The sequence below is a fragment of the Vipera berus genome (assembly GCF_964194415.1).
Source record: "Vipera berus genome assembly, chromosome: 4".
In the NCBI taxonomy this organism is placed as follows: Eukaryota; Metazoa; Chordata; class Lepidosauria; order Squamata; family Viperidae; genus Vipera; species Vipera berus.
In genome coordinates this window covers 13582279-13608236 of record NC_138206.1, presented here as the reverse complement: position 1 = coordinate 13608236, position 25958 = coordinate 13582279, and the positions used below count along the sequence as shown (strand labels likewise).

General features: G+C 41.4%; 1 protein-coding gene across 2 annotated transcripts in view; it reads left to right on the top strand.

Annotated features, from left to right (window-relative positions):
- Positions 1-19682, top strand: part of SESN3 (sestrin 3) — a 74510-nt gene extending 54828 nt beyond the window's left edge. For both annotated transcript variants that reach the window (XM_081326207.1, XM_081326208.1), the window contains exons 3-10: positions 72-269; positions 2102-2284; positions 3696-3932; positions 8215-8353; positions 13099-13217; positions 13806-13996; positions 17430-17574; positions 19321-19682. In XM_081326207.1, the coding sequence (XP_081182333.1) occupies positions 72-269; positions 2102-2284; positions 3696-3932; positions 8215-8353; positions 13099-13217; positions 13806-13996; positions 17430-17574; positions 19321-19407 (1299 nt within the window). In that variant the 3' untranslated portion in view covers positions 19408-19682. The remainder of the gene's footprint in view (positions 1-71; positions 270-2101; positions 2285-3695; positions 3933-8214; positions 8354-13098; positions 13218-13805; positions 13997-17429; positions 17575-19320) is intronic.
- Positions 19683-25958: the final 6276 nt, after the last annotated feature.

Below are 25958 nucleotides of genomic sequence, written 5' to 3'. Positions count from 1 at the left end.
ATAATTATTTATGCCATATAAAACTGAATCAGATCAATGATGTTTTCCTTGCTTTTGAACCTTCTCTAAAGGTTATGCAAGCCAATAGTTTGAATGAACGTATGCATCTGCTTGTGGAAGAATATTCTACATCTGGTCGCCTAGACAACATCACTCAGGTCATGAGTTTACACATTCAGTACCTGGAGTCTTTTCTCCGCAGTCAATTTTATATGTTGCGTGTGGATGGTCCTCTTCCTTTGCCCTACCGGCACTACATAGCAATCATGGTAAGCCCTGAAAAAGTCTGATATCTCTTCTTGATTCGTCTCCCATCATAATTACATTAGTATATTTTCCACTAGTGTTGCAAGTTGAAGCAAGTGTCACCTTCTTTTGAACTGAAAGGGGATAACACTGTCACCCACATCTAATTGATCCAGCAGCTGGACATGAGACACACACGTGCATACAAACTGTGTGTGTGTATATATATGTGTATATATATGTGTGTATGTATATATATGTGTGTATATATATATATATATATATATATATATATATATATATATATATATATATATATATATATATATATATATTTGTTTTCTGAGGTTTTCGCGAGTGTTTGTATGTGGATCTTTGGTCATTCGGGTTTTTTCCCGCGTAGAACTAAAGGTGTAGGAGCAACGTTTTGACGGAATCCCATCCGTCATCATCAGGCTGGTGGCTTCAGCTTCCTTCTTCTGGGAGAAGCATGTGGCTACGAAAACATATATATATATATATATATATATATATATATATATATATATATATATAGTCTAAAGTCATAGATGGAGTTTCTTCATTCTTAACACATTACAAGCTTTATTCACCCAAAATGTGGTTGTTGTGAGCTATCTACGATTGTTGTGTGAGATATGTGGCCAATGAGTCATTTAAATAATACCATTCAAAATAAGGAATTCTGAATTCTGCACTTGGAATCAATTAAAATGATAATCTATGGCAGGGGTCCCCAACCCCTGGTCCATGGACCAGCACCGGGCCTCAGCATGCCAGAAACTGATCCGCGCAAATATGCAAAGCCCCATCCATGGGATGCAGGCAGTACATGAAACCATACCCCCTCCGGTCTGCAGAAAAACCTCTCTCCATGGAACTGGTTTCTCTGGTGCTCAAAAGGTTGGGGACCTCTGATCTATAGTTTTCAAAAACCAAATTTTGTAACAGCTAAAATACAACATTTTCAATGTTCATAAAGAACTTTTCCAGTAGTCACAAAACTTCTACTGCTGTACAGTATATTGTTGTTCTCATAGTGGTGTTGGAAGGGTTACTGTATGGCTGAATAATAGCAGTTTTCTTAAGGCCACAATGAATTCCTGGGAAAGGCAAAAATTAAGCAAATGGCTTCTACCCTTACAGCTCTCCGTCATAATTGCTGCGGCAGAGTTCATTTGCTTTGTATAGGACATTCATGCAATGGGTACACATAGACCTAGCCGTTTTAGGCTTGGCTACTCTCCCATTCTGCGTCAAAAATATACAGGTAGTACTCGACTTGCGACCAGATTTGAGCCCCAAATTTCTATTGCTAAGCGAGACATTTGTTAAGTGAATTTTGCCCCATTTTAGGACATTTCTTGCCCCAGTTGTAAAGTGAATCACTGCAGTTAAGTTAGTAATACAGTTGTTAAGTGAATCTGGCTTCCCCATTGACTTGGTTTGTGGGAAGGTCGCAAAAAGGGATCTCGTGACCCCGGGATGCTGCAATTGTCATAAATATGAACCAGCTGCCAAGCATCCAAATTTTCATCACGTGACACATGCTGCGCAAGTGTGAAAAATGATCATGAATCACTTTTTTTTAGAGCTGTTGTAACTTTGAACAGTCACTAAACAAACAGTTGTAAGTCGAGGACTACCTGAATATATTTCACACTTCTTTTCTGTCAAAACAATTGCAGTGAAGTTTCTTGTAAGCTTTTCCTGTAGAAACACTTGAATGCAAGTTTCTCTCTTCCTTATTGTAAAGCTATTTTTTCCTCTTACATCTGCCTACCCGTTTTCCAACCTCTTATCATAAGCTCATCTGCCTCTTCGGCTTTATCTTTAGGCTGCTGCAAGGCACCAGTGTTCCTATCTAATAAATATACATGTGGAAGAGTTCCTGAAGACTGGAGGGATACCAGAATGGCTGAATGGCTTAGAATACATTCCTCAAAGGCTGAAAAATCTGAACGAAATCAACAAACTGCTTGCACACCGACCTTGGCTGGTTTCCAAAGAGCACATTCAGGTATATACTTATATACAGGGCTTTTTTTCTCATAGAACGCTCAGAACGGAGTTCCGGCACCTTTTTTGGATGGAACCTTGTAGGGTAGGCAAGGCGGGTTGTATGACATGTATGAGTTCCGGCACCTTTTTCTTTTACAAAAAAAGCACTGTATATATATATTAGAATTGGCTAGAGCGGCAAGCCAGATGTTCAAGCATTTACATGTGCCAAAATTTTACAGCATTTGCTAGGATTTGATGGCCTCCTTACAACTTTCTTTGAGCTCTGTGTCAACTTTCTGGAAATCAGACATCACCAAGTCAAGGAATAGAAAAGCAATTAGAATATTTATAAATCTGGCTTCTCTCCTGTCGATACTGCCTCCTGAAGCTGTTTTTCCTGTTTGGTTGCGGGGGTTTGGGGGCTTTTTTTATTAAAAGATCTGTCAGGCCATTGGGAAGTGTGTTTGTTTACTTCTTTTCAAAGGAGGAAAAGATTTTGCAGGTCCGGTTTGTCATACAGGTGAACAAAACTGCACCTACGGAAACTCCTCTTTGCATATCTAAGTCATGTTGTAATGCCTGGGAAAGGATAAGTTACCCCTTCTAGAGGGAGTGAGACAGAGCTAAACAGAAAAGGTTTTTTTTTTAATGCTTTTGGCTTTTTTAAGAAAGGAACTGATTCAGGTTTACAGTTTGGCATAGAGCAAATATGGCTTGCCTTCCTGACATTCCACTTTGAAATTTAATACGATTAAACTGTAAAATACCTTAAAGCAGGCGTGCACAAGGCTAGGGACCACCCTTGCCTTTTCAATAGCACACAGAGGCAAGATTCCAGTAATTGGCAAGGCTAGAGTACAGTCACCTTTGATTTAAATTAATTTACTTTTTAAAAGTAACCTCTCTAAATGAGTTAAATATAATTAATATGATTACTGCCTTTTTATTTACGATGCTTCCCTTTCATATTAAAAAATACATATCTTTCACCTTTGGAAGGACTCTGGCTTTGTGGATGAAATGTAACTGAGGAACCTTTATCTATAAATAGGAAACATGGCCAACATGCAGTGTTTGAGATTTGTAATCCTCATTTTTATGAGAATCCCGGAGGTTTTTCACTTAAAAAAGAATCTGCCTGAGATATTATAATCAAACTAATTATAATCCTGGTTAAACACCAAAGGGTCCTGTCTTTCCATTTTGATTTATATTTTACAGTGGAAAGGTTGGAAAAAATGCAGTATCTCTAAATTAGGCTGTAACAATTCAAGGAGATTAGGCTAGAAAGCTTTCTGGCGTGCTTTGGTCTTTGCTGCTTCCAACTCAGAAATTAAAACTTAACCGAGGGCTCTGCCTGTTTCTTGTGCCCATATATGAAACGTTAATTCATACGTGTAGTGTTTTTCCTTCTTGTTTTGTTTCAGAAACTTGTGAAGACAGGGGAAAACAATTGGTCTCTTCCTGAACTAGTGCATGCCGTGGTCCTTTTAGCACATTATCACTCCCTGGCAAGTTTTGTTTTTGGCAGTGGCATCAATCCAGAGAGAGATTTTGGGACCTCAAACGGCTACCGACTCATATCAGTTAACAACTTCTGTGTCTGTGATCTTGCCAATGACAACAACATTGAAAACGCATCCCTCAAAAGTAACAGCTTTGGGGTTAGTTGTTCTTTTCTTGTCTCTCCTCTCACTTTTGTTAAAGTTATAAAAGCTGGCTTGGAAAGGGAGATCATTTCGGCTTGCGGTTTTCTCTGGAGTCTATCAATGCTCGGAATGTGGGAACCAAAACGCAAATCCCAGCAGAACTAGGATCAAGTGTTGGGTGGAGAGCAGGGATGTTAGTTGTAGGGCCGGGCCAGTTCTCAGGGGTTCAGGGGCAGGCAGTTGGTAAAGATCCTGAAAAAAATGACCCATAGGAAGTGCCAGGAAATGGAGGGGACAACATTTCCCAACAATTTTTCTTTTAAATTGCTGGGCAATAGTGATTTCCTTCTTCTATAGAAAATATAATTGAGTCCCAAACTGGAAAGAAAAATAATTTTTTCCCTAAAACTTCAGAAAATTTTATTAATACAGGTAAATACATAAATAAACTGCAAAAGAGAAAAAGAAAAGAAAAAAATAGAAAGTGCAGAAAGGAAAAAAAGAAGACAAGGAGAAAATAAAAATCAAATATAGTAAAGAAAAAAATATATAAAGAAAGGAATTCCCTTTCATAACAAGTATAAACAATTTTAGTAATTTATCACCATCTCTTAAAATACAAGAAACAATGTCTTTATTTGTAGCTCATTCCTTATCTATAAACAAATTCTTACACTCCTCATTCAGTCCTGGTCAGCAAAAGTCTATTAATGGGTTACCAGAAATAACAACGTACCTGTTTTAAGCTTGATTTTAAAAACCATTTTAAATTCATTCCTTTTATTTGTAACAATCTTGATCTTTAATTCTTTCAAACTATAATTCTGGAACTTTCCATTTTTTCTTTGGCCCTTCTCACAAAATCTTTCAGAACTTTAAAAAGTGTCTTTTGTAAATTCAGTATAAGAGAGTTATTGCTCTTTTGGTTTACCATTTATGCATCCCCTATTATTATTTAAGACATTAGCTGGTTTCATTTGTAAATCCAGTCTAGCATCTTTTTCCATATCATTCTTGTAGCTTATCATTTTAAATCCACTTTCAGATTTGTGTCAGTCTTAGCCAGTAAAACTTGTTCTTCTTCCATAACATCTTTTAAACACAGTCTATTTACAGAGGCAGACACTCTTAAAATTAACTTCTGGATCCATTGTTCAAAAATATCCTCCAAAACATCCAGTGTTCAAATATTTTGTTCCATTCTGTGGTAACAAATTTAAGTGTTCTTCTCTTATAATTGTAATCTTTAATTTCTTTTGGTTCCCTCTAGCAGGGCTTTTCAACCAGTGGTACGGGTACCACCTGTGGTACATTGGCACCTGGCAGGTGGTACGCGACCATCCTAGCAAAGTGGTAGCCGGGGAAGGGAATGAGCTGAACCGGTGGCAGCACTGCACAAGCCTGAGCGAGAGACGGCTGGAGCTGGACCGATCAGCTGGAATGTTGCAGCATCTCCAGGGTCTTGTGATTTACATTCAGATGCTTGGCAACTGATTCATATTTACGATGGTCACATGTCCCAGGGTCATGTGAAGTGACCAAAACCTGCTGCAACCACCCAGCAGACAGGGGGGAGGGGGGGAATAAAAACCAAACACCCCCCACCCCACCCTTACTGCCAATCCTCAACAGAAATGCTCACAACAATGAAAACCTCGGACAGGAGGAAGAGCGCCGCCGGACAAGCAGGCAGGTGTCTTGCTCTGCTGTGGCTTGGGGGGCACTTTTTTCAGTGCCATTGAACTTCAAACAGTCACTAAGCCAGGGGTCACCAACCTGAAACAGTGAAAGAGCCACTCGGAACCGGTTCCTTCCCAAAAGGAAAAACTGGGAGCCGCAAAAAATGTGTGCACATGCGCGTACATGCGCGCATGCACAGAACAGGGTTTGACTGAAGAGTGGAGCCAAGGCGAGATATGCACCTACCCTGCATATTTGAATTGATTGGTTGAACTTTTTTAGTCCCACCTTTTTTTTTGGACTGCACATGGCAGAGGACTGGGAGCCGCAGGAGACGGCTGAAAGAGCCGCATGCGGCTCTGGAGCCGCGGGTCGCAGACCTGTGCACTAAGCGAACTGTTGTAAGTCGAGGACTACCTGTACTTCATCACTTTTTTCCTTTTTTTATTTTTTTTGTCATCAAGTTTTTGACACCTTGCTAGGCGACTGGTGGTACTCAGATGTTGCCATATCCTAAAAGTGGTACAATGGGTGAAAAGGTTGAAAAGCCCTGCCCTCTAGTGTCCAAGATTCAATTTGCCATCTTATCATTTCTTTTAAGACAGCTTTTTCTAATAAGGATTGTAACGATAATTTGAAAAAAATATTTCAAATCATCTGGACCCTTTGTCCATTTATTAAAACTTTCTGAAATCAATATTCTAATCACCATTAAACTTGTTTTGAAACTTCTTTCAATAAGGATTAAAGTAGACTCACCTTGTCATGACATCAAATTTGTTGTTCGGAAGGTTCTTAAGAGTTGAATAACAGCTAAGGAGCAATTTCAAAAGGTGATTAAGAAATACATTTCCACAGAACTTTGTGTCCATAAGGCTATATTATGGCTGTGAACTTGATGGAAATCCCCCGACTTAATTCATAAACATCCTTATAATGTTTGAGCCAGCTGGGTGTTGTCATTTTTGAAAAATAATACATAAAGTTTCAGATGGATCCACAGCTAGGTCTTTCTGTCTTTTTGTACAATATACATGGTTTGAAGATTTCACTCATTCAAAATACATAGGCATACCCTGAGAACATTTCTCTTTTGACCCTGACCATTCATCATGTTGTTCATAATTTTTATTGACTAGATAACATCTTGGATATCCGATTTGAAGAGGATTGCTTTTTTTGTCAGCTGTTAGCATTTTGCTGTTGCATTTTCGCCTATTTTGTGATCCCACCAGTTATCATACTCTCATTCACTGGGTTTGCTTCTTTGTTTGATTCTCCTCCTTGAGGAGAGGTGTTTTCTCTGTCAGCTGTGCTTATAGTGTCTCTGTTGTTGTGATCACTGAATCTTCCCCACTTTCGAACTGGTTTGGCTACTTGCATTTGTGATCTTCATTCTTCTAAGCACTGCTGCACATTTGCAGCTGCTACACAGAAATGCCAGGCTGTTGTAGAGACAAAAATCAGAATGCAAATTGCAAATTGTGACTGAAGATCAAGGGTCATTTGTTTTCATTTTTGTTTTTTAAGGCAATGCCAGTAGAAAGCTTTCATTTAAAATATAGTAAATGTGTAATTCCCTTACCTACTACTTCCACTTCCATATCAGCTTTCATTTAAAATATAGTAAATGTGTAATTCCCTTACCTACTACTTCCACTTCCATATCAAGCCCCTATCAATTTTTGCATAATCGTGACATAGGGAGTGTTTGTAATTGAAAGAATTGCAGACAAGTTCCAGTAATCATTTTAATGTTTTTTTCTATAATTTTATTAAAAGGTTTTTTGGGAGAAAAGATTAAAAACTAATACAGGCCATCCCGTTGAATTCAATTGATGTTGTTCCCTCACTTTTTCATACAATCCACATTCATTCAGCATCCACTGATGTTATTTCAGCTTCTCATATGACACGCACTTCCTCAATATCCTGTTTTCACTACATCCAACTTGGTTTTATGTTTCTTCTGACATATTCAGATGTTGCTTCTAGTAATAGGCAGAAGCATGGTTTTATTCGTGGCTACCACAGGTAGCGGGAAAGGATGGATTGTTGTTATTGTTTTGACATAACTTAGCCCAGAATAGAACATGAGTATCCCTCTTCCCTCCCTCCAAAAAATTTGAGTATAAAATATAAAAAGTAGAATGGTGCTATAGAATAGAATAGAGCAGGCATGTCAAACTCGCAATGTCACGTGACGCCGCACGACGTATTGCGACTTTTTCCCCATTGCCGGCAACGGGGTGGACGCGGTTTCGGCGTGACGCATCCGGCCCGCGGGCCAGCAGTTTGACATGCCTGAAATAGAGTATAGAATAGGGATGAGCTCCCATCACATGCTCCAGCTCCTGCTGACCTAGCAGTTTGAAAGCAGGCAACCGCAAGTAGATAAACAGGTACCACTTCAGTGGGCAAGTTTAATGGGAACGTGGAAGGAGCCGCCAATTGGGCATCCCCTGGGCTACAGCGGGGTCACTGTTGAAGCCTTTCCACCCCGCTTCCCTGCTCCCGACCTGAATGCAGTACAAGTAGAACAGTGAGCAAAAATTAATTTCATGTCAGAAGAGCGTCAATAACTTGTAACATTCTTCCTACTTGTGGTCTGTTCTAGCTCTCCAATTCATTAAGTGAGCTGGAAGCCTTGATGGACAGAATGAAGAGACTGCAGGAGGATGACGAGGCTTCCCCAGAAGAAATGGATACACGCTTTGAGAAAGAAAAATCAGAGAGCCTACTAGTTGTTACTGAAGGTATTGCCCTCTGTGTGCTCCAGGGGAGCTCCTTTCATAATTCAGATCAGTCCCCTGAATTAAAAAAAAAATCCAGTAAACTACAAAAAGTGGTTCTCACGTGCTGGAGGATTGTTCTGAGCCAGTTTATGCACGCAGGGAAATCTGCTTTCTTCGGACTCAGTCATTTCAGAGTATTCTAAGTGGGACACCCTTTGCATCTTCCTCTACTCTGGTAATAAATCTTTAATGATAAAAAGTCTGGAAGGCTTTTAGCTCACCTCTCTCTGACATGCTAACTTTGCAAAAAGAAAATGAAAACGAAAATTAAAAGGTGTATAAAGAGTTCTGGAGCGTTCAAATGCCTAATTCATCACGGAATATGAAATGACATATTCCAAAAAAAAAAAAAGCTGTGCCCCAGGTAGCTGAGTAAAATCTTGGGAGCCTTTAGAGCAGAATTTCTCAACCTCAGCAACTTGGAGATGTCTGAACTTCCAACTCCTGGAATTCCCCAGCCAGCCATGCAGTAACACTTTTGGTCTGCGAACTGCATTGGGTGCCAGTTTGCTTCCAGGCCCAATTCAAGGTGTTGGTTATGATCTTTAAAGCCATACATGTCATGGGCACAGGCTACTTAGGGAAACATCTTGATCCCATTGCATCAGCCTGTCCCACCCCGGTCAGGGAGAAAAGGTATCTTGCTAAGTTTCAACATTCTGACTGGCGAGGTCCAAGAAGAAAGCCTTCTTTGCCATCACCCCTACTCGGTAGATTATTATTCCTTTGGGAGGTGAGGCAGGCCCTTACTGTTCAGGAATTCCGAAAAGGAGTAAAACATGCAGCCTTGGGTGAGGAGCACAGAGGAGCAGGCAGCCACGGGGCTGGTTAGCAACCTGAAAGCACTTCCTTTGCCTTTTAATAAAGTATAAGTTTTTTAATCAGCCTTGATTTTTTTTAAAAAAAATAACTTCTACTAGGACTGTGAGAGGGATCTCGGAGTCCTAGTAGACAATCACTTCAATATGAGCCAGCAGTGTGCTGCAGCTGCCAAAAAAGCCAACACAGTGCTAGGCTGCATTAGCAGAGGGATAGAATCAAGATCACGTGAAGTACTAACACCACTTTACAATGCCTTGGTAAGGCCACACTTGGAATACTGCATCCAGTTTTGGTCACCATGATGTAAAAAAGATGTTGAGACTCTATGGTTGCTGGAATTGGGTATGTGTAGTTTAATGAAGAGAAGGGTGAAGGTGACATGATAGCAGTGTTCCAATATCTCAGGGGCTGCCCCAAAGAAGAGGGAGTCAAGCTATTCTCCAAAGCACCTGAAGGCAGGACAAGAAGCAACGGATGGAAACTAGTCAAGGAGAGAAGCAACCTAGAACTAAGGAGAAACTTCCTGACAGTTAGAACAACTAACCAGTGGAACAACCTGCCTCCAGAAGTGGTGAATGCTCCAACACTGGAAGTTTTTAAGAGGAGACTGGACAGCCATTTGCCTGAAATGGTATAGGGTTTCCTGCCTGAGCAGGGGGTTGGACTAGATGACCTCCAAGGTCCCTTCCAACTTACTTTCTTCTTCTTCTTCTTCTTCTTCTTCTTCTTCTTCTTCTTCTTCTTCTTCTTCTTCTTCTTCTTCTTCTTCTTCTTCTTCTTCTTCATCATCATCATTATTATTATTATTATTTAATATTTTGCTCTGCAAGGGAGATGAGCACTTCCGAAATGTGGTAAATAAATAAATTTACAGCAAAGTTAGAAATCCCCCCTCCCCCCAGTGAAATGGTACGTGTTATGCTCTCAGCCCCCAGGCACTTGCTGAGTAGGGACCTTGACCTGGCATTTTATTTGAATGTGAAGTCACTTCACTTCCTCCAACAGAGTTCTGTGCCAGTTCTTCAGCCTAGACATCCACCCAATGTTTAAACATCAACTCCCTTAATCTCTTAACAAGCATGTTCAGTGTTGAGAATTCTGGGAGATAACATTTACATATGCGAAGATGCGTCAGATGGAGAAAGCTGGATTGGTGGGAAGAAGGAGAAAGTTGCCTCTAGAGCAGACATGTCAAACACAAGGCCCGGGGGCCGGATTCGGCCCGCAAAGTGGTTTCATGCGGCCCGCGAAGCCATCCTGGAAACAGTGAGGGAACGGCCCCCACTGCCTTGGCCCTGGCCCAGAGACCCTCCTTCTGCCAGAGACCCTCAGTTCTGTCCCACTCCTGCCCAGGCCCCCATAGGCACCCTTGATGCCAACGATGTCGAGCTGGCCATGCCCACCCAGTAGGCCATACACACTTTAGCCACGCCCACCCAGTAGGCCACGCCCACCCAGCCCCCTGAGGGCAACCGCAATGCTGATGCGGCCCTCAATGAAATTGAGTTTGACACCCCTGCTCTAGAAGTTGGGGATGCTCCAACACGGGAGGTTTTTTAAGAAGAGAACCATTTATTTGAAATGGTATAGGGTTTCCTGCCTGAGCAGAGGGTTGGACTAGAAGACCTCCAAGGTCTCTTCCAACTCTGTTATTTTGTTAAACCCAAAATCTAGGCTTTCAATTATTGTAGAATAAAAGTTACTGCGTTCTTCCTAGGATAGCACAGAAATCCCCATGAAGGAATTACGTATGTTGGTATCTTTGTGATGCACAAGTTATTACAGTGTCTTAAAAAAGGCTGCATTTCATACCCTTCTATTATTTTTAAAAATAATATTTTTGAAGCAAATTATCTCAGGCAGCAAACATTTTCTTATGTCACTCAAAATGGAAAAGGCAAAGGATACAGGCTGTAAAGATAAGGCAGGTAAAGACTTTTTTTACTGCTTAGTTTCTGCTTTAAATAATCTGTTCATTTAAGAAAAAAAAATGCTGTCACAGACTTCCAGAAAAGAGATGGCAGGAATCGGTCACAAAACAAAGAGTAATTCAAGGCTTGACAACTTTAATTTCTTAAACTGCATTAAGAAACTATTTGGATGCTGGCCAATTAGGTTTCTTCCCACATAGTTATGTTTTAATTGGCTAATGAGCCAGAATAAAAATAAAGGTATCTTTGTGATAGTTGGGTGGTGAACTGAAGGGTTTCTTTTTAATGGGGCTAGTAATAGACACAGAGCAGGTTCCCCACCCAATTTCATTAGGATGATTGGGAGTCAGCCCAGATGGGGAATTGAGATAATTTGCAAACAACTTCGTAGCAGTCAACCTTCAAAAAGGATAGTTAGTGAACTTAAATCCTTTGAACATTGAGTTGGCAGAGAGTAGCAAATGGATGGAGGCTTTCTGGATAAGAGAAATACCCTGACTTTATTGGTACTGATAGTCCTCTACTTATAACCCTTTCCTTAATTGCTGTTTGAAGTTACAGCAGCACTGACAAAGTGACTTACACCTGGTCCTTGTGCTTACAACCATTGCAACATTCTCGTAGTCATGTGATCAAAATAAGAGCGCTTGGCAATTGGCATGTATTGACAATAGTTGCACTGTCCAGAGGCCGTGTGATCACCATTTGTGACCTGCACTGGCTTCCACCAAGCAAACTCAGTGGGCCAAGCTCGATTTGCTTACCAACCATATGCCTTACAGGCAAAAAAATTGGGCACGACTCACTTAATGACCGTATCACTTAGCAATGGAAGGTCTGGTCTGGTCCAAACTGTAGTTGTAAGTCAAGGACTACTTGCATTGCTGGATCTTTTCCATATTGCTCAGGAAATTGAAGAATTTGGCTTTTATCCAGATATCTTTTTTCATCAGCTTTACTCAAATGGCACTAAGGTAGAATCAAACTTGCTTGATCTTGTTTTTCTTCTCCTGAGCTGTGGACGAATCTTTATTTGCCCCTGTTGATCTAGTGGGGATATGACCACACGAGCCCAGGCTATGGCATTCATTAGATTGACATTCTATTTCAAAACCAGGGGTATCTCTCTTGGCACGATCCCTATAGTTTGCGTGGACTTTTCCTTAGTAACAGCTAAACGCTAGTTAAAAATTTGCAATACTGCATTCTAATGGCCCCTGAAGATCCCTTTATATAGAGATCCTAAAACCTTGAATATCTCCAATACTGACCCAGTGAATTGGAAATGATTCGTGGAAGCTCAGCTGACTGGTGTTCTGAACTGAATGGTCCATCATCATTCAGAAGCATTTCAGGAATAATTGGAGTTTAATACCGTGGTGAAAGACTTAGTTTACAAAAATATATATGTTTAAAATGAATCCCTCACTGTTACCTGCAAATTCTTTCAGGTTGTCTTTTTTTTTTTTTTGCTAGGCATGGACCCACGGTTGCATTTTGAACTTCCCATTTCTTTAGTTCATTGCGGTCTCTCTTAAAATTGTCCAACTTTGGGCCACATGTCAAAACAACATCTCCAACTGAGAACGAACCAACTCTGTTTTTGCCTGCAACTGAATTTCATAATGTTAGATGTAGCTCAGACAATAACAGTTCCCTTTTTAAATTCAGAAGTAAAATTAGGTTGGGAGAAGCCAATGGGGGACCCAGGGCTTTTTTTCTCATAGAACGCTCAGAACGGAGTTCCGGCACCTTTTTTGGATGGAACCTTGTAGGGTAGGCAAGGCGGGTTGTATGACATGTGTGAGTTCCGGCACCTTTCTCTTTTACAAAAAAAGCACTGGGGGGACCAGTCCGGGCTTATGCCCCATTTGGCATCACATAATTGTTTTGAGATGAATCTGAGAAGGAAAAAAAAGGTACATTTTACTATCTTTTCCTTTTCTTTAACAGCTTTTGACGACGAATTAGTTTCCACGGCTGATGTTTCCTGCTACGTTGAAGACCCTGGGTTTGGTTACAAAGATTTTGCAAGACGGGGGGAAGATCATCTTCCGACATTTCGAGCCCAGGTTAGTTACACGAATAACTTATTGATGGAGAACCAAAATAAGAAGCAGAGCTGCCTTTTGGAGTGAGCCTCCTGGCTTTTGTTCAAAATTAACTCTTTTTTCCGTTACACCTCTGAACACAGGAATAATGTTCTGTCCAGTCCACAATTGAAAGCGTGACCTGGTTGCTACTTTCTGACAGTCGCACCAGGAATCTTCCAAGCCTTACCTAGAGAGGCCTGGGATTGTCCTTGTGACCTTTGGGCATGCAAAGCACATTCTCTGCCATTGAGTTATGATCTTTGTCCATGATTAATACATTCCTAAAGAAGCAGTATCGTTGGAGAAAAGATATCTCAAAAGATTCTACACTTATATGAATCTAAGGCAGGGGTAGGCAACCTTGGCTCTTTGATGACTCGTGGACTTCAACTCCCAAAATTCCTGAGCCAACATGGCTCAGCTTGGAAACTTCTCTCTTTCCCCTCAGCACGGCTGGCTCAGGAATTCTTGGCTCTTTTAGGAGCCAAGGTTGCCTACCCCTGGTTTAGTTGTAGAAAAAGAACTGCTGGACTATAAATAAATTTGTGGAATTAATTTCTTTTATAGGACTATACTTGGGAAAATCATGGATTCTCCCTTGTGAACAGACTGTATTCTGACATTGGACATCTCCTGGATGAGAAATTTCGGATGGTCTACAACCTCACCTACAACACCATGGCCAGCCATGAAGATGTTGACACCAGAATGTTAAGAAGAGCTTTATTTAATTACGTTCACTGTATGTTTGGCATCAGGTATGTTATACACTGGCTGGGATAATGGCTGTATTCAGTGGATTCCCGACTTGTAGTTGTCACACTCTATAATCAGTGGATGTTATGTACTGTAGTTACTTTATGTTGGGAAAATTAAATATGATGCAATAGAGGAGAGATAAATATTACCCTCTGAGTGAGAGAACCTCAGTATATGTTAACTTGTATTTCCCCCGAGTACAACCAGATAGAAGTGCATTAATGAGTATGCATTTTTAATTAAAGAACAGAAATAAACACAGTCAAAAGTAATATGATGGCATCCGCTCTAGGTTAATAATCAGTCACTGTTTGTTTGTTTTTTCCCAAGAACCGAAATGCTGTAGGATCAGCAGGTGTTTTTTTTTCCTTTTAGGGGCAGAGTAAATATGTTGTTAAGGGACGTGGTGGCTCAGTGGGTTAAGACGCTGAGCTTGTCGATCAGAAGGTCAGCAGTTTGGCGGGTCGAATCCCGAGTGCCGTGTAACAGAGTGAGCGCCTGTTACTCGTCCCAGCTTCTGCCAACCTAGCAGTTCGAAAGCACGTAAAAATGCAAGTAGAAAAATAGGGACCACTACGGTGGGAAGGTAACAGCGTTCCGTGTGCCTTTGGCGTCTAGTCATGCCGGCCACATGACCACAGAGATGTCCTCGGACAAGCGCTGGCTCTTCGGCTTTGAAACGGAGATGAGCACCGACCCCTAGAGTCAGAAACGACTAGCACGCATGTGTGGGGGAACCTTTACCTTTACCTAAATATGTTGTTAAGTATGCCTTGTTATTTAAGACAGGCAGTTCTTGACATATGACCCCTATTGAACTCCAAATTTCTGTTGCTAAGTGAGACACTTAATAAGTGACTTTTCCACATTTCACGACCTTTCTGGACCCAGTTGTTAAATGAATCGCTGCAGTTGTTAAGTAAGTAACACAGTCACACAAGGTGATCACTTGACCCAGGGACTCTGCAACCGTCATAAATATGAGCCAGTTGCCAAGTGCCTGAATTTTGATCACATGACCCAGGGGATGCTGCAGTGGTCGTAAGTGGGAAAAAGGGGTCATAAGTCACTTTTTTCACTAACGTCAAATGGTCACTAAATGAATAGTTGTAAATCAAGGACTACCAGTATTCTTTTAATAGTTAACTCTACTTTTCCTTCCCTGCTGAAGTCCTAATGAACATTTCTAAAAATGCTGCAAATTGGGGACAAAATAATTGGAAGAAATCTCACTTCATTATTTCCGTTAGGTAGTTAACTTAGTGAGATGTCAGGACATTCCAGTACCTGGACTTGACCAAATGCAAACCATCAAAAAGCAAATAATTCAAAAAAATCCCCGTTAATAATCTTAAAACTACTTCATATCAGTTTAATGAAATAGATTCAGGAAACTCAGATTGCTCTAGTACAGGGCTAGGAAACCTTGGCTCTTTTATGACTCGTGGACTTCAACTCCCAGAATTACTGAGGCAGCTGGCTCAGGAATTCTGGGAGTTGAAGTCCACCAGTCATAAAAGAGCCAAGGTTGCCTACCCCTGCGCTAGTACAATGCCCCTTCTTATGTTTTCTAGTGAAAAGGCTAAGTTAAACCAGAAAAGTCTTACCCACAATGACCTACACAGCTTTGACTCAGGACATGTGAAAGACATAGATACACCTCCTGGAAAAGCATTTGTTTAGTGGAACACAAGATAGGTGAGATTAGGCCTTTCTCAGATAATACTTAGGTGGGTGAAGAGACTCTGCTTAGCTTTGCTGTGCTTTTAAATATAGAGTAGAAGGTTTGAACTACTTAATTTAAAAAAAAAAAGATTTCATTTAATGTAATTTTAAAAATGTGTCTTTTAGTTTTGTTTTGTTTTTTAGTTTTTTGGCAACCTTAGCAGGCATAACAAAAAGAATTAAAATATATTGGTAAATAGTCAAAATCTAAATAATCAAAATCAAATGATGGGTCAGCTAGTTTGGCCCTTATTCTTTCATACTCAGAAGAACAATTGTCCATGGTGAGTGAAACTCTCTTTGCCTATTCAGGATTGTATAATAATAATAATAATAATAATAATAATAATTAATAATAATAATAATAATAATAATAATAATAATAATAATAATAAAGTTGGAAGGGACCTTGGAGGTCATCTAGTCCAACCCCCTGCTCAGGCAGGAAACCTTATACCATTTCAGGCAAATGGCTGTCCAGTCTCTTCTTAAAAACCTCCAGTGTTGGAGCAGTCACCACCTCTGGAGGCAGGTTGTTTAGCAACTTACATTCCTGGCTCAGGCATCACTCGGCATCCAGCCTGACTTTATTAAGTGGTCGTTCATTGCACAGAGAAGGGAGCCCCAAAAAGTCACATTAAAAAATTGCAAGGCTTCAGGTGGTGGCCATCCTGATTTTTTTGACACCTCCTGTGGATTTCTTTGATGGAGGCTAAACACTTATAACAGGGGTGTCAAACTCGCAACGTCATGTGACATGTCGCAACCTATCGTGACTTTTTTGCCATTTCCAGCAATGGGGTGGGCGCGATTTCTCTATGCTGCATCCAGCCCATGGGGCCAGCAGTTTGACACCCCTGACTTATAACATATATTTTGAATGGAAGGTGAGAGAAGGACAGCTACTTTCTCTTTGCTTACTAAATTTTTTTTTCTGTTCTGCATGAATTCTGGAGTATAGTTTATTCAGGGACATTCCTATACACACACACACACATACAGTGCAAAATACAATCATATGTTTGCAATATCTCTTCAACCCCACTTTTGCAGTATTCTTCACAGAACCTTTAAGATGGATGACTGTTACTGAACTGTGGGTGAAATTTTGCTGACTAAATGACCCGAGATTCTTGTGAATCTGATTCCACAAAAATCTTAAAAATCATTTCCATGAAACAAATTCTTCTAAGAGGTTTCAACTCACAACTGAAATTGTGAATTCAGCTCCTAATGATATTCTCTCCATCCTAACAACAACAACAACAACAACAACAATAATAATAAAAGTTGGAAGGGACCTTGGAGGTCACCTAGTCCAACCCCCTGCTCAGGTAGGAAACCCTATACCAGTCCAGTCTCTTCTTAAAAACTTCCAGTGTCGGAGGATTCACCACTCCTGGAGGCAGGTTGTTCTACTGGTTAATTGTTCTGTCAGGAAGTTTCTCCTGTCGTAAATACGCTAGGTGAATTTGGTCCTAAGATTTTTTAATGAAAATTGGCTCTTTTCAGATGCATTTCAGGTTAAAGTTTGACAAAGCTAATTGAACTACATCATACTGAAATGGTAAGATTTACAATCAGGCATTTTTATCCTGATGCACAGTTTTAAGGGATTTTTCAAACCACCACCACCACCACCCGCAAAAAAGGAAAGGAATTGCTTTTTAAAAATATCTCATGCTCAGCAAAGCTTTTCTCATTTAGATATGATGACTATGATTATGGGGAAGTTAATCAACTACTTGAACGGAACCTGAAGATTTACATTAAGACAGTGACCTGCTACCCAGAGAGAACTACCAAGCGCATGTACGACAGCTACTGGCGCCAGTTCAAGCACTCAGAAAAGGTGAGTCCCTCAAACACATTAGCACACATCCTTTTTGTACCTAACCTGGGAAATTGCATTTCTGCAGAAGCAAACTATCACATCCATACGCTAAGTCAACATTTCCCAACCTGAGCCATTTTAAGATGTGTGGACTTCAGCTCCCAGAATACCCCCAGCCAGCAATGCTGGCTGGGGGCATTCTGGGAGTTGAAGTCCACACATCTTAAAATGGCTCAGGTTGGGAAACGCTGCGCTAAGTACATCTTTCCATTGCACTGATATTCTGCGCGACGACACGAGTGAAGCATTGGAGTGATCACCCTTCTTCAAAACCGGTGGGTGGAATGGTCTACGTTTAAAAGAAAGGAGATGGGGTGGAAATTCTGCTTTAAGGCAGTGGCAGATGACAAGGATTCCATAACATCTGGCTCTGAACTAATTCTGTGACCGTTTCTTCTCACATTTTAACATTCCAGGTCATGCTGCAAGTGATGTAAACTGAGCTGGCACTCCTGAACTTTTTATTTATTTGTAAAAATTATCTAGGCACCTTGAAACCATCTAGATCAGGGGTAGGCAACCTTGGCTCTTTTATGACTCGGGGACTTCAACTCCCAGAATTCCTGAGCCAGGATGGCTCAGCTTGGAAACCTCTCCATTTCTCCTCAGCATGGCTGGCTCAGGAATTCTGGGAGTTGAAGTCCACGAGTCATAAAAGAGCCAAGGTTGCCTACCCCTGATCTAGATTCTAGGCACCTTCTAGAAATTAAGCATTAAAAACATGAGAGCAATAAAAAAACTAATCACAGCTAGAATGAAATGTTCTAAAACTGAGATGTGGTATTATGATTGTCCCTCAAAGGCCTCTCCAAAGAGCCGTGCTTTCACTAGCTCCCAGAAGGCCATGAGTGCGGGGGAGGGCACAGGCACTTCAGGATTCCAGAGGAGGGGGCGGCCATAGACGATGCTTACCAACAGATCTCCTGGTAGCTGGGGACACTCAGCAGGTGCTCCTTCATTTTCTGGGGAAGACAGGTGGAAAGCATTTGGGAAAGGCTATTTCTAAGACACTCAAGCTCTGAGGCAGGTTGAGGCCTTCTAAGTCGTGTCCTACACCTTATTACAGTCACAACCAGCATCTTGAATTGCACACAGAAACCTCTTGGTACCCAAAGTATAAAGTGGCATTATTTTAGACCAATCACTCAAGGTGTAATGTGGCTGCACTGGGACCAAGCCCTAAGTTGACAGGCTGCTACATTCTGGACCCTCTGAAGTTTCCAGGTGGTCGTCGAGGGTTACCGTAATCTCATTCCTTTAAACCTCACCACCCCACCTCTTGAAAGATCAAGCCGCTCTTTGAAAAAAGATCTTAATACTACGAGCGGCTCTCTCTGTCCATGTATTATTACCAATTTGTTTGTCTCAAAAGTGCTTTTTTTTCAAAAGGCAACTGGGCTGTTCTTTTGAGGAGGAAGAAGACGACATTTTGCTTCTCATCCAAGAAGCTTCATCAGTTGTGATGGTGTGTGTGTGTGTGTGGAAATGGAAGCCGCCTTTACACACAAACCCCACCATCCCAAATGAGGAAGCCTCCTCCTCCTCCTCCTCCTCCTTCTCCTCCTCCTCCTCTTCCTCCTCCTCCTCCTCCAAAAACAAAAACCAGTCCAGTTGCCTTTTGATAAAGCACCTTTGAGACAGCCATGGCCTAGATGCCTAAGAATCTCCACAGGCATTCACCAGTTTGTTTCAATGTTCCCTTAGGTCCATGTGAATCTTCTTCTGATGGAGGCCCGCATGCAGGCTGAACTGCTCTACGCCTTTCGTGCCATCACCCGTCACTTGACCTGATGGGCCCAAGAGCAGTCGTACGAGCGAAGCTTCCAAATAAGACGAGCAGTAAACTGCTGCCCTATTGGGTGGCATCAGGCCTATTGGATTCCGAGGTTGGAAAGCCGAAGCTGTATACTGTATCTGGCAGCTCTTACCGTGCAATCATCCCTCGCTCTTTTCTCTGTCCGTCTAGCTATTTCTTGATGCTTAACTCGACTAGCGATAGCAAACATAACACTGTGGAACGCTTCTGCTGAAGTGGTTCCCCATCGAAGTATTGCTCGCAAACCCTAACCCAGTTTGCTATCCCTGATTCTTTGCTGTGTTTCTCCCCCCCCCGCCCCCCTTGAGCTCAGAATTTAAAGGGTATCTTTTGAAGTTCCAATTATCGTACTCTGTCTGTCCTGTTGACAGTATCGTGCACAGGATTGTCTGTCTCTTCTCTCTCTTTCCTTTAGCTCTTTCTGGAATATTAACATGCCATTTTCCTTAATACGGTGTATGATATGTTTTAAGCTGAATTGCTCAGTTAGCTTGTTCTTACATAACTCCAAGAAATGTAATTCTTCAGCAGTAGTTTGGAGGTCATGTGGAATGAATGCAACTATTGTGTCTGCCTTTTTCCTTTTTTTTAAAATGAAAAATGTGAAAGCAACTGCTGCAAACCTCGCGGCATGCTACTGACACACAGCATTGGAAAAACGTGTTTCCTGAATGCAGTGGTTCTTCCCCCTATCCATTTCAACTGTGCAGGTTCAGGGATTGCCTTACCCTCTTTGGCCTATGATTGTGTCACTTTCTGCCTCTCCCAGTGCACAGAGGTTCTTGGCAACCCCAAGTCAGCAACTCAGTTTTAACTTGGCATATGGGGATTTTATTTTATTTTTTACCAAGTCACATTGTATAACTTTAATCGGATCAGGCAGCAGTGCGCCATGTGCAAGTTCAACACACGTTGCCTGATCAAAAGGGGAAAAAATCTGCACAAATAGGTTGGTAGCTTCTTCTTTTTTTGGTCCAAATAGAAAAATTTGGGTTTGTGATAACTCGTATCACAGGGAAATTGTGACCTGTCCTATTTTTGCTCTTCAGCTTCTCCAACCTTGCACATTGAAGCATGGATTCTCTTGCTGACCTGTAGCTGCTTCTCTGGAGGTTTTATACCGGGTGAGATCATTGTTCCACCTTGCCCATTATTATGAGTTCTGGCTGGCAGTTGTTCTCAGGCAAGCCTCTTTAATTCCCTTGTAACTTGAGATCCTGTTGCTTGAGATGCCACTGACCCCTTCCACAAGCAGAAAAAGTGTTTTCCCCGTGAAGTTACATCTTCTTCCATTGCTGTTTCTTTTTTTAAAAAATATATAGAATAGTAATTACAGTGGTGTTAATTCAAACTTTAAGAAATTTGATTCCTCTTGTGTTTCCCTGAAGTGATAGTGTCAGAGCAGGTTTTATGTGTGTGTGTGTATGTGTGTGTGTGTGTGTGTGTGTGTGTGTGTATGTATATATATATATATATGTATGTATATACATACATATATACACATACATACATACATATTCTATATTTTAAAGCTATGAATCATGTTTCTGTCATAAGTGAACAAAGCAAGTGCAATATTTGAGCAAAAAGGCAAGTTTTTCCCCTAACCAACTTCTTGCTGAAAAGTCTTGTTCAGAAGGGCTGGGGAACAGCTGTTTGTTCTTTCCCAAACATTGTTCGGAACCTCGGCTTGCTTGCCTTGAACAATCAGCTATTCCCACATTGCCAAAGCATCTATTAAGCAAAATTGGGGTGGAGCACAGATCCCCATACGTTTCCGTGAAGGCTCGGTTCCTTCCAATGGAGACGCCAGGTTGAGTTTCCCGAGAAGTGACTGGCAAACGTGCCACGGTCTCTTTGAATAGATGATACCCGTTGACGGCTGGCCTTTTTGAGGAAAATATGTGAATTGCCAAAAAAAAAAAAGTTCCCTCCTCCGTGGTGCTTGAGCACACTCTTGCAGTTTTAGAGCACAAGATCTCCGTGTTTTTAATAGCTTTAAGTGTGTTATTTGCATTTCAGCAAAGTGCCTGAATACTGAACACTGGCCCACTGAAACAGTGACTTTTCAATGATGGGTTTATTCCAGTTATGAACATGAGTCATAACTAAGTCCCATTGAAATCTAAGCTGCTTTCGCCCAGTTGTGACTGTCTTGTCAGAGTTGATGACAACTTGCCCGCTGCCTTTGAGTGGATTTAATCTACCAATAAATCTAAGCACCGACCAACATTTTGGCAACAAGAGCTGGGCCTGTTTTGATGTAGACTCTTCCCTCACCCACCCACCGACCTACTTACCTACCTCCTTTCCTGGCTTAAGACTGACTCCAGTTTGTTTTTCTGTGCTTTGGAAATGAACGAAATGGGTTTTCTAAACGAGCTGTAGAAAACAAAATAGAATCATTCAAAAACAAAAAAGCGGAAGGATTTTCACAATGGCTTGTTTTTATAAGAGTGATTTTGAAAGTCTTTCCATAAAAGAGAGCAGACCCAAGGGTATTTTGTTGAACTTTTCAAAACTCACTTAACGCCCTTTGTGACAGGATGTTGTTCCCCCACCCCTCTCCCTCCACTCAGAGGTGGAAGTGATTGTGTTCACTTCCCCCATACAGAGTTCTCTTCTATATATGTTGAACTATAAGCTATTTTTGATATCGGCATTCTCTTGAGCATACATTTACTATACACTACAGATTTCTAACAGCTGTGTCAGTTGCACAATTGTGGCTTCTCTTCAACAAAACTAGACATTAAATTATAAAAACCAATATTTTTTAAAAAAAATAGTATTCCCCTTCCACTCAAAACATTATCTCCGTCCTGCTGTTATACTTTCTGCAGTTCCGCCTCGTGGGGAGACATTCAGTTGAATGGAGACAGCTGTTAAATTAAACTGTGGCAGGAATGGGGACTGGTGCAGGCACTAACCACATGCCAACCTAAGCTAAGTTAGTTGTTGCTGCTGCTTGACATACTTCCGGCCCTCCTTCCTTGTGTTGTGATTCAGGGTCAGCCTGTGGGTTCGGCAGTTGGGTCGGACGACTCAGAGGAGGAGGAGGAGGGGGGTGTTGAAGAGCTTGCTGAGGGGGTTGGACAGCTTGATGAGAGCCCTCAGCCAGGCCCCTCTCACCTGGTCACGACGCAGACCCAGCTGTGTGAGCCTGACAGCGTGGATGAAGATGACCCACAGCTGGCCCTGTTCAAGGATGCCTGACGCAGGAGGCAGTCAATCAGGGGTAAACAGAGGAAGGCAATGGGGCTCCTCGGAAGGAGGCAGAGAGAAGCCACGCCCTGAACTGTATTTAAGGGGGAATGCGTGGGAGGGCTGGTTTGCTGAAGGCAACCGCTTGAAAAGCTCCTGTTTCTTGGTTCGTGTCTTGTTCTATTTGTTTTTGTAGCAATAAATTTGGCAGGCGTAATTCCAGCCTCTTGCCTTCTTGTAAAAGGGGTTGTCCCTGCCTTTTCTGCAGGGCCGGTAGCAGGCTGGTACAGAACACCTTGTAGGAGCAAGATAGCACAGGAATTCCACCAGGCAAAGGGAGAGGTCTGCCAATTGTTTTGCTCTGGCAGAACCTGGGCACCTCTTCTTCGCTCAGCATTGGGTTGCTGTGTCCAGAATCACGCGGAACCTGTGCACAAGAGTTGAGTACAGTTAGGAGGGTCGGTAGCAGTATTAGTTCTGAGTGGGCTCTGGCTTTGAACTAGAGTCACGACGAAGGTGGAGAAGAAGCTGGTGAAGACTGGTCTTCCAACACAGAGTGACAGACCAACTACTGGAGAGAAATCTCTTTCCTTATATCCGTCTCTCTTGGCTCTGTGTCCTCTCCTCTATTCTCTCCTCTTTGTCACTAGATAAGAAGGGACCTCAGGAGGAACAGCAAGTGATGGAAGTTCAGCCTTCCGTCACTTGCCATTCCTCCTGAGAGCCCTTCAAGAGGGTACTACTCTCCTACTGTTCGGTAGATAATCTGGTTTGTCTTAACCGGGATAGTTGCAAATGTGATCCAGTTCGTGTTTTATATTGCAAGAGCTTTGTATTTTTTTTCTTTCAGAGAGAGATGGGTTGTTGTTGTTGTTTTAACCTTTTTAAAAGAAACCAGTGTTCAGAAGCAGTAATGTCTTTTTCTTCTAAAAGTTTCCTTTTATTATAACAAAAGATTCGTCTCACCAAGAGACAAACAGACGTCACATTTCTAAGACCTTGCTTGGTTTTCTTTTCTTTTCTTTTCTTTTAGTGAAGTATCTCAGTTCTGATTTCGTTAGCGGAAGCAAAATTTCACTTAGTAGCTGATCTTCTTTTGGCATTCAAGGTTGGATGGACTCTCTTGAGAATGAGGAATTTTCCTTAGAAATAGAATGGCAAGTCTAAATGGTACAAAGAATTTCCATGTATGATCTGGTGAGGTCTAGCAGAGCAGTTAGATTTATCTACTTTAATAAGTTGGAGTTGTGACATTGTTTTTACATTGTGAACATTCAGAATAAACATCCATTTTTTTACTTTGCTTTTTATTTGATGTATTGCTTAACCTGACAAATGTGCCAAACTGTTAAGTGTGTGCAAGAAGAGAGGGGAGGAGAAAAGCAAATGAGAGAGAATCAACTTTTAACAATTAAAATCTAACACAATCGTTTGTTGCATAGATGTAGTTTTCCGTTTGTCTTCTGTTGCTGTGGTTGTAGCCATCGGCAGCTGGCAGCCCATGGATCAAATTCTGTTCTGTTATCAGCCAAGGGGTAAACAAGAGCTGCAGGTCAGACTGTCAGCAGTAGACTGTCACTCTAGAGAGGAGGGCTGGGGAACCTGGGGCCTTCCAGATGTTCCCAGTATTGTGCATGACTGGCTATGTAGCTGGAGCTAGAAGTAACATCTGAACAACATCTGGAGATTGATGTTTCCTTCCATTGTGGTAGAGTTAGGTAGTCCAGTAAACTTCTCCAAGTGTAGGGAGGACAAAGGTTGGGACTTTGGTTCCAGATAGGACATACTAAGGCCCTTAAGCATTTGTTCATAACTTCTGCTATATTCTTTGGGCAAAAAACCTAAACTGAATTACTTCATAACTTCTCTCCCACAGCTGTACTGAGTTTATTTGCAGGAGTGGGAGAGATCGGTTCACAATTACACTTGGCCAGGAGATAGTATTTCAGTAAGTGGAGAGGATTATAATCTGAATTTGCACATTTAGCTTATCTCTGCATCATAAAAACACAGATTCTGCAACTTAAGGAAGATCTTCCAATGCCATACTTACATTAAATAATGGGCTTCGTGGGAATGCTCTACTCTTGGAATAGCTGACACATCAGAGGAGATGCCAAGTTTCACACTGAACAATTCAGGGGCCTGAATATAGCCACGTAGATTTCCAGACCTCTTACCTATCTCTATTCCACAACTAGATTCTGTTTCAGCTTAGAAAGAAAGGGCTGGAGTGCAGTTCTGGCCCACTCATTCCTCCTGCTGGCTGGGGAATTCTGGGAGTTGAAGTCCACACATCTTAAATTTGCCAAGGTTGAAAAAAAGAGAGATTCTGGATTGAGGTCTTTAGAATCAAATAAGATTAAATAATAACTATTTCTTTAAACCAACTGACCACAGTTGGAACCCTTTAATTTGTAAACAATGAACAAATTTGCTCTGCAATTCCATTTGATTTTTCAACCTTTTTTTGTAGAATGGGGCGGGGTGTGTGTCATTTTAATGCAATGTCGTTTATGTGCTTTCTGCATATATAAAGAGGCCGGTAGGCACATAAACGTGGGAGAGGTTTAGATAGATAGGATTTTTGATTCAAGATCTTTTTTTTTTCTCCACCCCAAGGAATGAGAATATTTTTTTTACCTCCATCCTTTGAACTGAAAAGGAGAATCCCAGGAATTCTTTGTTCTACGATCTGTGGGAAAAAAATCAAAGCAAAGTTCCAGTGCACATGAGCTATTCTTAAGCGTTGTCGTTCAGGTGTGCTTTGATCACAAAAGGTGCAGCTTGCTTTAAAAGTGCACACATTATGGCAAGAAATTACTTATAGGATCCGATTTGTCCCTGCAAGAATCTTGCACAGAACTGTACAACAGATCTTCCACTTTGCCGAGTCAGTGGTGCATATATTTCCCTCTTGAAGAGAAGACATGGCAACTGTCAAGAGACTGTATGTCTGTGAAGATTCTCAATCATCCAGGTCATGGTTGTCCCAAAGTTGCTTTTTCCAAAAGGCAGCTGGATTTCTTGGTTTGTTTTTTTTCTTTGAAAACGTTTCGCCAAAGAGGTTTCTTGGATGAGAAGCGAAATGTTTCCAAAGGAAAAATACCAAGAACGTCCAGTTGCCTTTTTTGGAAAAGTACCTTTGGGACAACTGTCAAAAGATGTTTCTGATCAGGTGGAGAAATCTGTATGTGGAAATAGTTCCTTTTTGGGCAAAAAGCTACATAATTCTTAGTTTCGGTAAAAATTTCTTCTCTCTGTGCTTTTGTTTTTAAACCCTCTCTGTATACATGCATGCTTCAGGGTGCTTTGAATTAAG